This window comes from Eschrichtius robustus, chromosome 2 (assembly GCF_028021215.1).
Source record: "Eschrichtius robustus isolate mEscRob2 chromosome 2, mEscRob2.pri, whole genome shotgun sequence".
NCBI lineage: Eukaryota > Metazoa > Chordata > Mammalia > Artiodactyla > Eschrichtiidae > Eschrichtius > Eschrichtius robustus.
In genome coordinates, this window is record NC_090825.1 from 63,194,966 (window position 1) to 63,206,893 (window position 11,928).

Sequence of the window (11,928 nt, forward strand, 5' to 3'; positions counted from 1 at the left end):
AGCATTTGCCAGTTTCCATTATGTAAATACCACTTCCACCATCACTGGTTCCAAGGTACCAAGAGGAGATGACATGATTGAACGGGAATCTGGGGAGAAATGGGTATGACTGGCCTGACTCCAGCACACCACTGCCTGAGCCCCGGGGCCCTTGTCATAGCTCACACACCCATGAGGTCCTCCCTCTCCAGGGTCGACCCACCTACCCCTCATGACCCCCTCATCCGGTTGCAGTGATAGCCCTTGATATCTTCAACAAATTCTAACTCAGTGGATAAATGCCTCAGGTCACTTTTCTTTTTTAAGCCTCCCAGAATCCATCCTTTGACATTACCTCCAGGTAACTGCGGGAAAAGGTATGGCTCTCTGAGGATGACCCAGGCAGACATTACCTACTGTGTGCCATGTGCTGGCCTGATCTCTACAGCACCTGGAAGTCTGTGCTCCAGACCTTTCTGTGATGTTCGCCTGACTCAGGGAAGCATTCCTTTCTCATAGGAATAAAAAACTTCCTGGACAACTGCCAGAAAGTTCCCAACCATGATCAACAGGACAAAGATGGTGATGGCGTGGGGGATGCCTGTGACAGCTGTCCTGATGTCAGCAACCCTAACCAGGTTAGTAGGATCCAGGGGAATCCAAACTCTAGGCTGAACTGCCCAATGCAAAGACTCGTGTAAGACCCGTGTCTGGAAGAACCCAGCAGAGCCTGCCAGCCCAGTTCTTTGCTGTTGCCTTATACCTGACAGCAGAGGTGGTGAAATTGTATACTTAAGCCTGGAGGTGATGGGAAGGACATTACAGGAGATCTGAGGCCTTCTGGACTAACCTCACAGGCTGTGAAGTCCCTATGAGGTTAGGAATAGGAGTTTTTGGGGTTTCTTAAAATTTATTTGGCTGTGCAGGGTCTTAGTTGCAGCACGTGGGCTCTTCATTGCTGTGTGCGGGATCTTTAGTTGAGGCATGCAGGATCTAGTTCCCTGACCAGGGATCGAACCTGGGCTCCCTGCATTGGGAGCACAGAGTCTTAACTGCTGGACCACCGGGGAAGTCCCAGTAATAGTTTAATGATGCCCAAAACAAGTTGTTTTTTTGCTGAAAGGAAAATGCAATGTGGAAATTAACCATTGGGAGCCTCATGTCCCTTTCATCCCCAAATCCCAACAACAGCCTATGTATGGACATTTCAGATTGGGTCCAATCAGCGATGTGCTGTTTCCCTTCTCTCTCCTCCTTCCTGTCTGGATAATTGGGTATGATGTGTCACTTATTTTTAAAGCCCTGAGAGAGGGGCATCATTATTGCCCTCTGACTCACTCCTATTCTGGCTCAATTCCAAAATGCAGAAGCAGAGCAAAATCTGTTTGCCTTGTCCCCGTGCCTGTGGCTGGCTCCCTTCCGACCCGTGCCAGAGTGCCACGTCTCCACCTGCCACCATGCTGCCCCAGCGCCCTTCTCCAATCAGCTCATCTGGTGTGTAGGCAGCCCATCCTTGGAGCTTGATATTTTGGAAGGCTTTTTTGAAAATTCAGCATTGTGCCTACACCAATATGGTGTTGTCCTTTTGCAGTTTGCACCACCCCAATTCCAGAGAAATAATTCCTGAGATCCAGTGATGATGGGCTGGGTCTGCCTTCTCTGGAACATTCTGTGCAGGCCCAGGGGTAAATAACACGTTTTGTTCTCTTTGCAGTCTGACGTGGATAACGATCTGGTTGGGGACTCCTGTGACACCAATCAGGACAGGTATGGCATGTTTCCCAGCTGCACAGGGCCGATGAAAATTCCAGAGAAAGTTTTCTCTTTCAGAGCTCTCTGTTGCCACCATGCTTTGGGATCTCTCTGGGCAGATTGAGTTGCTGGAGGGACAGTAGCCCTGTCTTTGGTCAGGGTCACTGCACCTCCATGAATGGGGGAGTTGACGGTACCAGGAGGGGCCACTAGGCACTCAAGCAACTGAGACTCTATCACAGGAGAGGCGGTGTAGCATCATGCTTTAGAGATGGGCTCTGGAGCGACACAGCTAGATATAAATCCCAGGTCCTCCATTTACACATCAGCTTACCTTAGGCAAGTTACCTCATCTCTCTGTGCCTCCATTTTCTCATCTGTAAAATGGGGATGGAAATGGAATGTAGCTCTTAGGACTACTGTGAACGTTGAGTTAATTTATGGAAAGTACATATTACAGTTTCTGTTGCATAGATGTTAGCTCTTTTGCTGTTACATTCTTTCAGCTCAGGAAAGCTTCACCGTCATCCCAAAATAGAGAGCTGTCAGTGTGCTGAGGGAATCACTGTTATTTCATTGTCCTTGGAATTTTTTCTTTCAGTTTTCTTTATTTGGGTGGAGTTGTTCTATGCAAATGAATGTTGTCAGCCCTTCTAGCCCCACATGGATGGAGTCCTACGTTAAGACACGGGGCTGGATCAGATGCTATAGGAACATCAAAAATGTAGGCATGGCCAGCTCTGCCCTAGAGGTACCTGCCGTCCAAGACTCTGAACCCTTTCATCTCTGTAGGGAATCAAAGGGGCAGCAGGACAGGGATGAGAGAGGGAAAGGAGTCTAAAAGGCAAAGCAGGAAGAAACGTAGCTGCCCTTCTCAACCTCTTCTCAGAGGCTGCCCTACAGGCAGCAGCTCCCAAGCCCAACCTTGCTCAAGGACAGCTCCTATCAAGTCCCATCTCTGTCCTTGTGCTCCGTGTCCTTGCTGCACAGTGCATGCCAGCTAAGTGAACGTCAACATACTTCTCAGTCTCTGAGTCTCAATTTCTTCATCTGCGAAGTAGAGAGAACTAAATGCCAAGTGATGGTAAAAATGAAAGAATGTAGGTAAAGCTCCTACCTCCAGTGCTGGCCCTCAGGTGACCTGCAGAAAATGGTAACTGAGGTATTATTGTTATCACAGCATGAGGAGAGGAGAGGCAAGTCGGTGACAGTCTGACATAGGATGTCTCCGTTTTCGAGGGGAAGATGGGACTGGTACCCTGACAACTTCCCTCAATAATGTACATCAAGAATGTTCCCTGTTGCAGGTCATCCTGCACTCTCAGTGCCATCTAAGTGATTTCTAAAATATCCCGTCCCACCAGCCTCTAGATTTTCTGCCTGAAATAAATAACTCATTCCACTACATCTTAATTCCCACAAACTTGAGGACAGAAACTGCTTGGTTTTGCATAAAAATGTTCAGGGCTATATGGAATGGCTGCTAATGGAAATAGCTCAATCTTATGATTTGGAAAGCAGCCCTGCCACATGCCCAGGAATTCCACTGTTGGAGTTGTGTCACCTTCTGCCTGTCGGGGTTGACCTCACTTTCTCTGGGACCCATCTGGGAAGCACTGGCCTGAAGGGCATGGACTGGCCCCTGGCTTCCCTTCCTTGTCCCGTTGTGGACGGCGTGGGGCAGTTGCTGGTCCAGGACGGGCTGTGGGTGGCGCCCGTGAAAGGAGTATCTGCTGTAATCCAGAGTAGCCGTGGGAGGCCTCCATCAACTCAGGGAAGCCTGGGGACAGGGCAGACTCACCCTCAGGTGGCCGTTAGGCCTGGAAAGAAGGAATGTCGGGTGGGCAGAGAATGAGGGTTTCTGAGAAGTGCGTTAGCCCAGGGCCGAGCCCAGCCTACGTGCTCAGTTCTTGGGAAGGGCGGCCCTGCTGTTCCTGCCCTTCTCCCTGTGCATTCACATCTGACGCTTCTCAGGCTTACTGGCCGGGCATGGTGAAGAGTCACAGAAAAGGAAACACCATAGGGCTTCCCAAGAGCCAGGCACTTAGAAGTGTTTTTCTTATATTAAAACGTAACATGCAAAATTCAAATCACTTAATCATTTAGTCCTCCTAACAACCCTGTGAGGTAGGCTGTTGTTATTCCCCTGGTACAGGGGAGGATACTGAGCCATAGCGGGGTAAGCGTCACGTCCAGGGCCCCAGGCTGGTGCGCAGCTGAGCCAGGACTCACAGCGGGCAGTTTGGCTCCACTGCCCCTCACTTTGTTCCCCTCCCACTTTCTCTGTCGGGGATCACAGTCGTGCCCGGGGACTGAAAGGAGCATCTGGTCACAAAATCACAGAAATTGGCCCTTATTTGGAATAGAAAATGATCTACTTGTTTCAACAGGTTGGAGAAGTGAGAAATGGTCTCTGAGGCCCATAAGGCAGCCTCATCTAAGGACCTGTGGGTCTGATAAAAGACCAAGCCTGGTTAAGACCCCGAACCCAAACTCTCCCTCCTGAGAACTGGACTCTTCGTGTCCTCTGCTGAGCTGGGACGCAAACCCCCTCTCCTTTCTCCCACAGTGATGGAGACGGGCACCAGGACAGTACAGACAACTGCCCCACGGTCATTAACAGCGCCCAGCTGGACACTGATAAGGATGGGATTGGTGACGAGTGTGACGACGATGATGACAACGACGGCATCCCGGACCTGGTGCCGCCTGGACCAGACAACTGCCGGCTGGTCCCCAACCCTGCCCAGGAGGACAGCAACAGTACGTGGGCTCAGCCCAGGGCTCCCCTCAGCCAGGCACGTGGTGGCCCAGCTCCGCCAGGGCAGGAGCTGCTCCGGCACAGCCCTGGGGTGAGACCACGCGGGGCAGGGAAGCAGCCACGTGCCCCCCACCGGGGCTCGGAGAGCCGCTCCACCGTCTTGCTCGCGCCTCTCACCAGAGTCACAGAGCAGGAGCAGGAGCAGGAGGGAGGGGAGGGCCCCGCAGCCCTGCGTGATGCCTGATGCCTGCCGGGGCCACGCTGTTAAGGAGAGGTACGCCCAGAGCCAGAAATGAGACAGCAGAGTGGTGAGGACAGTGGTGAGCATGGGGGTGCGCTGGTGAGGCCACGCCCATCCCAGTATGCAATTCAGATTTTAATACTATCTGCCAGCTGGACAAAAGACACTGGGTGATATTCAGCCTAAGGATCACTGTAAATTATTCTTACAGAGATTTTGGTGACCATAACTTCCCTGCTTTTTATGCGTCATAGTCCAGAAAGTACTGTAGACATTTGCTTATGTAAGGTCAGGCTTAAGATCCACCAGTTGGTGAAACCCCTGTCCTAGAGGACAGCCAGCGTTTCCTGTCAGGTCAACTTTGAAGTGTACATTTTTTTTTTAAGATTTTTTTTTTTTTTTTGATGTGGACCATTTTTAGTTTTGGTTTTTTGGCTGCGAGGCATGTGGGATTTTAGCTCCCCGACCAGGGATCGAACCCACAACCCCTGCCTTGGAAGGTGTAGTCTTAACCACTGGACCACCAGGGAAGTCCCTTGTCAGGTCATCTTTGGACAGTTGCCCTCCACTCTGTCCCTAGGAAGTCCTTTTGATCACCTGCAGTGGGGTTCACCAACCCACCACGAGGACTCCGGGGCCGGCTCAGACACGGCTCATTTCAGGACTCCTCGCTCCACGCGGAGCTGGGTCTTGGGCTCTCTCTGCTCCTTGCCCAGCCCCCTCCCTGTCACGGAGGGGGTGGCTTGGAGGTAGTAGGCATTACTGAACTACCCCCCTCCTCCTCCACCCCCGCAGGTGACGGCGTGGGGGACATCTGCGAGACAGACTTCGACCACGACCATGTCATCGATCGGATTGACGTGTGCCCGGAGAACGCAGAGGTCACCCTGACCGACTTCAGGGCCTATCAGACGGTGGTCCTGGACCCTGAAGGGGACGCCCAGATCGATCCCAATTGGGTGGTCCTGAACCAGGTGAGGGTCATGCGGTTGGCACCGGCTCAGCGTTGCCTCTCAACACAGGCCCTTCTGAGAGTAGTGGGTAAATTTTGCGGGTGCCGACCTCGAGCCGGGCACTGTTCCACGTCGTGTTTGTTCCTCTCAGCAGCCCTGTGACAGAGCTCTTTCATTAGCCTCGTTTTACAGAGGATGAGCTCAAGTGTTACAAAGCTTGAATGATTACTCAGGGTAGCACTGCAGGTAAGCAGCTAAGATTGCTGGATTTGGGACCTAGGCAGTCTGGCCCTAGAGCTGTGCTCCTAATCTCTGCAGTAGATGCTCCTGTGTGTCCTCCTCCTTGTGGCCCTAAAGAAGACAGGCACAGAGAGGCTTAGTAGGTTTTCCAGTGTCACCCGGGAGGTCACATTCATTAGAAGCATATGTTCTCTAATTAAGGGTTTATTGACTCAGCTTAAGTGACAGTTTTAGCAAAACTATTTCTACTTAGCTTTGAGGGTTTTTTGTTGTTTTTTCCTAAGTGTACGCTTTCTTTGAGCACGTAACAAGGTAGAGCAGTTCCTCAGATAATGAAATCTTTACATGGAGGTCTGAGGTTCTGGGCTTCTTTGAGATTATCCTACCCCCTCTAAGGTTAATCTTAACCTCTTCAACTCTCTCTGCAGGGCATGGAGATCGTGCAGACCATGAACAGCGATCCAGGCCTGGCAGTGGGTATGTCCAGGGCCTCATCACCACTGGTGCAGAATTCACTCTTTCCAGCTACTCGTGTGGCTTGTCTGTTTTTCTCATCTATTTTGATCTTTACAGGGTACACGGCTTTTAACGGAGTGGACTTCGAAGGGACCTTCCACGTCAACACCCAGACGGACGATGACTATGCTGGCTTTATCTTCGGTTACCAAGACAGTTCCAGCTTCTACGTGGTCATGTGGAAGCAGACAGAGCAGACGTACTGGCAGGCCACCCCGTTCCGAGCTGTCGCAGAACCTGGCATTCAGCTCAAGGTACTCATCTCCCTTTCTTCTGGGCCCTTCACCCGCCTTCTAAGTTCTGTGTTCGCCCATATGGCATTTATTCATCTAAGGAATTGATGCATTCCTGCCAGCATTCAAGTTAGTTAGGGAACACTGGAGCCCATCCAGGGCCTTGCCTTCACTCCTGCGTGCAAGCTACATGCTTCCCTCGGGATGACTGATGGTGAGAATGTCAGCCCCAGTAGGGCCCAAGAGGTGGGGAAGATTTGGAGGTACAGCTTAAGGCACACTCTTGGAAACTGGCTAATGTGTTTCCTTGATGGGGCCAACTTTGTACAGGAGGGCTGGAAGGCTACGTCTGTCTGTCAGTCATTCCTGCTGGGAGGAGAGGCAGACTTCAGAGCCCTCATTGGCCAGATGTGGGGAGCAATGGATTTTCAGCAGGAAAAACATGGACTGGGTTAGTGGAATACTGGCCAGGGCGGATTACTGGAAGGCTGGGGGGAGCATCGCAGTAGAAATGGCACTTAAGTGTTTATGCTTTGTGTCCAGATCCAAAGCCACCAGATTGTAACCGTGAATTCCCACCCCATCACCACCCCAGGGATGCGGGGTGCAGGAAGGGTGGTCTGTGCATTCTAAGACCTCGCTCGTGTCGTTGTCCAGGCCGTTAAGTCTAAGACGGGTCCGGGGGAGCATCTCCGCAACTCCCTGTGGCACACCGGGGACACCAGCGACCAGGTCAGGCTGCTGTGGAAGGACACCAGGAACGTGGGCTGGAAGGACAAGGTGTCCTACCGCTGGTTCCTGCAGCACCGGCCCCAGGTGGGCTACATCAGGTAGGTGCAGCGCCCCCTCCTCCCTGTGCACTTGAAGTAAAGCGCATCCTCCTCCTGCATCGCGGAGCCTTCGCTTCCCTGAGCAGAGGGTCCCCGAGGACACGCTGGGACCTCAGGCTCCCAGAAAAGAGGTGGGAGGACGACACCCGGCTCAGACTGACCGCCTGGGTGGTAGGGCCAAACTGGGGGTAGAAGGACCTTCTGTGGGGGAGGCCTTGGCACCGGGGCACCGGAACGGTGATTCCCCTCTGCCACGCTGACCCGTGTGAGGTGAGACGTGCACTGATTCTGCCATCCGCATCCCCGTGTGTTCCCTCTGGGCCCTGTATCATCACTTACCCACAAACAAACATTTCACGCTGCAGTGAGTCCCTCACGGTCTGATAAACTCCACGAGGGCAGCACCCATGTCTCATCTTATCTTGGTCTCCCCAGTGCCTGACACAGTGACGGCACGTCCCACCCTCGGCATGAACTGACCCTCATGTGAGCCGATGTAATCTGCCTTATTTCCCTGTAGCACTATTTAAAAAACAAACAACTGTTCTCAGAAGCTAGGATACCTTAGCACTACATCTTTCTTTGAAATTTAGTCGGTGTACTTTTCTCCCTCATTCCTCAAACTTACAGATCAACACCCATGCCAGCTTATGTAGCACTTTTAGGAAGGGTGCTGATTACTTTCTCCTGACCGGGGGCAAGGAAGCTGCTGAGTGGAAAAAAGCGAATCATGAGGGCTAATTCATATTTTGTCCTTCTTTGAGACATTACATAAAATGTAATCTGTCTCACAGTAAGATGATCATGTTCTCAGCCCTATTAAGCTTAATGCCCCTTTTTTATGACGTATTTTGAAATGCCCCCTCTGTGTCCCAAAATGAAATCATAGAAAATATAACCTACCTGCACATATTATTTGAGAGAGTCAATCTGATCCCTAATAGAGAAATAATAATTTATAACAAAATCATGTAAATGCTTGGACACAACCACACCCAACACAGAATGAGACAGACACTGGCACCTGTGCCTAGAATCACTGCAGAGGCAATGTCCTACTACAGATTGGTGTGTTGTGGACACAACAGTGGTATTGCCAGCTGTGATGTGACTTTCTAAAATGGTGAACAGCTACAGAGAAGGACAACTATCGTATGACATCGCTTATATGTGGAACCTAAAAGGTACAAATGAACTGATTTACAAAACAGAAGTAGAGTCACAGATGTAGAAAACAATCTTATGGTTACGGGGGGGCGGGGAAGGGATAAATTAGGAGGTTGGGATTGACATATACACACTACTGTATATAAAATGCATAACTAATAAGGACCTACTGTATAGCACAAGGAACTCAATATTCTGTAATGGCCCATGTGGGAATAGAATCTAAAAAAGTGGATATATGTATATGTATAACTGATTCACTTTGCTGTACAGCAGAAAGTAACAACATTGTACATCAACTATACTCCAGTAAAATAAGTAAATAGTGAACAGCTTAATTTTTAAACAAAACAAAGTACAGTTGACCTTTGAACAATTCAGGGGACCAGTTCCAGGACCCCGCCGTGGATAAAGATCCGCAGATGCTCAAGTCCCATAGTCGGCCTTCCGTATCAGCAGCTCAGTATCTGCAGAGTCAGCCACCTGTAGATCACATAGTAAAGTAGTACTTGGGAAAAATCCACATATAAGTGGACGCATGCAGTTCAAGCCTATGTTGTTTAGTACTCAGTTTCTCAATTTACCCTGGAAAATCAATACCAGTGCAAAAAATGCTTGATGTTCACAAGTGAGAGAGAGTTAGTTAGGTTCTAAGCCCAGATAAACAGTCTCTCCACCTACCCAAGGGTCTGGAGGAGCACCCCAAAAGTGTCTGGATGCGGGACAGGTTTTGATTTTTCTCTCCAGGGCCTTGTAAGCCACCCAGCACCCCTGGCCTCTGTCACTAAATGCCACGGTGACAGCTCAAGATGCTCCCACAAATTTCTAAAAACCCTGCTTAGGGAGTGCTGTCCCTCCCGAGGAGAATCATCGCTCTGGGTTTCCACCAAATGTTATCAGTTCGACCTAGAGAAAAGCAGTGGTTTTCAAGCATGATGTCTGGACAAGGTAACTCACTGGACAGTGAAGTCACAAAGCCTCTTGGTCCTGAGTCGTATTGTGATTTCTCTTTAACTCATCAGCGAGTACCCACCGAGTTGAACTCGGTGCCCAGCATCATGCTAGGCCTTTGGAGAGACGGAAGAGGGGAGGTGTGGACAGGTGGTCCCTGACCTCATGGAGCTTCCAGTCTCGTAGGGAAAGGGGAACACAGCAGCGGGAGTGCGATCCAGGTCTGCGAAAAGTGGAGTATGAAACAAACAGAGCAAAGACGCAGGTGGATAAGAAGTGGGACCCCCTGGATCTTATGACAGGCGCTTCCCCCAACCTTGGTTTGAGACCCGCTCGTGGAGACCCGCTCTGGCTGTGTTGTCCGCAGGGTGCAGTTTTATGAAGGCTCCGAGCTGGTGGCTGACTCGGGGGTCACCATAGACACCACCATGCGTGGAGGCCGGCTCGGCGTGTTCTGCTTCTCCCAGGAAAACATCATTTGGTCCAACCTCAAATATCGCTGCAATGGTAACGTACATTCTTGTTACTGCATAATATTACTACTAGAAAAAAAATCAAATAACGCCACCCTATTGTATAGCACACATCCCTTCCAGAAGCCACAAGCTCATGCCACATATTCCCGAAACCTGAGAATCCCTGTGTAATCCAAGTAAAAGGTAGATCTCATTTTTCCTATTTGTGATAGATGAGGAAATTGAGCCCCAGAGAATTAAGCTGCTTGGCTTAGGACGTGGGTTCAGTGAGAGATTCAGGCAGGTTTAATTGACAGGCAGCCTTCATTTTCATACAGCTCACACATAATCATAAACTCAAAATCCATTCTGCGTGCAAATTTTCTTTAGGCCTGTGAATGAGCACTCCTGGGCTTGAAGCCAACAATTTGCAAAGCAGCCTGCGGTAGAAGATGGCTGCCGGGGGGGTGGTGGCGTGAGGTGGTGTCTTTGGGGGCCTGCTGGGTGGACTGAGAGCAGCCCCTACAGGAGGCCTCCCAGCGTGAGATGCACCAGGATGTGGGCTGGAGGGAGCCCTCCTAATCCCGCTGTGCCTGTTCTCCTTTGCAGACACCATCCCAGAGGACTTCCAAGAATTTCAAACCCAGAATTTCGATCGCCTGGATAACTAAACCAAAGAAACAATCCGTGACTTCTTTTACAAACACTGAAACCACATATTTTTTAACTTCCTACAACTTTCTTTATATACACTGTGGCTTTCTTTTGCCCACCCAAATATACCAAACGTTTTATATGAATGTAGCAATAAAGAAGAGATAATTTCTAAAAACCGTGTTACCCAGACATCGCCTGCACGTGGCTCAGGCTTTGATGATGTGTGTGCCGTTCTCTGTGGTGTCCACGTTCGACTTGCCAGGGGATCTTTTTTCCTCAGACGTGAGATTGAGCGCGTGCATCAATCAAAAGGCTCAGGCCAGAGGTCTCATCTTCCGTCTCTCCAGTTAGCTTCACACAGAAGCCTAACAGTCCCGTGCTCACCTCGGCAGCCTCCTTATTCTGGGTAAGGAGCCTCAGAAACACTGCTCAGGGACACCTTTCCTATGAAGACTTTCCCTGACCCATCCTGGGGCAGATTTGTCCAGTTCCTTCTGTTACCCTCCCCACCTCACACTCACTTTCTGCCCACACTTCTATGCCAGCACTTTCAACGCGGTTATTGTGCTTATTTATATATTTGGCTCCCCCTAGTGGAATATCAGCTAATTGAGAATTAAGGACCATGTCTTAACTACAGTCTGTATAATCTGAGTGCTGGGCATGGAGTAGATATCCAGTAAATTTTTTGCTGGCTGGCTGCACGAATGCCTCTTAATAAGGACAATAGGGTATATGGATCATGTAAGCCCTCTTACAACTCAGAAAGCGGCTCACAACATACACTCTATCTGCAGTGGTATCAGCAGCCTCGCTGTATGTACGGGACAGAAATGTGCCTGATTTTTGCACTAGCCTTTCTCCAATTCCATTTGTTAGGCAAAGATCCAGGCAAATTTTTATGAATTCCCTTAGATTTTTGTTTCAAGGAATATTGCTGGGCAATAATATATTCTCCAAATTCTAAAATTCCTGGAAATATTTTAAATCATAAATAAAGGATAAACACTGGGACCACTGTTTTATTATGATTTCAGTAGTCAGAAAACACAGTGGCACATGCATGACCAATATGAGATGTGCAGGATTTCGGGCCACCTCTCACATGTAAAGCCTACAGATGGAGGTTGCCTCAAAAGTCAGGACTTAGACCTTCAATCAGGGTCTTCAGTGAGTGGACAGAACTTAGACCT

The 11,928-nt window shown here is 49.8% G+C and overlaps 1 protein-coding gene across 1 annotated transcript in view; it reads left to right on the forward strand.

Moving 5' to 3' along the window:
- THBS4 (thrombospondin 4) overlaps positions 1–10,891 on the forward strand; it is a 49,570-nt gene extending 38,679 nt beyond the window's left edge. The window contains exons 14-22 of the mRNA XM_068535572.1: positions 499–617; positions 1,694–1,746; positions 4,301–4,494; positions 5,529–5,707; positions 6,355–6,403; positions 6,500–6,696; positions 7,333–7,505; positions 9,991–10,130; positions 10,688–10,891. Of these exons, the coding sequence (XP_068391673.1) occupies positions 499–617; positions 1,694–1,746; positions 4,301–4,494; positions 5,529–5,707; positions 6,355–6,403; positions 6,500–6,696; positions 7,333–7,505; positions 9,991–10,130; positions 10,688–10,749 (1,166 nt within the window). The 3' untranslated portion in view covers positions 10,750–10,891. The remainder of the gene's footprint in view (positions 1–498; positions 618–1,693; positions 1,747–4,300; positions 4,495–5,528; positions 5,708–6,354; positions 6,404–6,499; positions 6,697–7,332; positions 7,506–9,990; positions 10,131–10,687) is intronic.
- Positions 10,892–11,928: the final 1,037 nt, after the last annotated feature.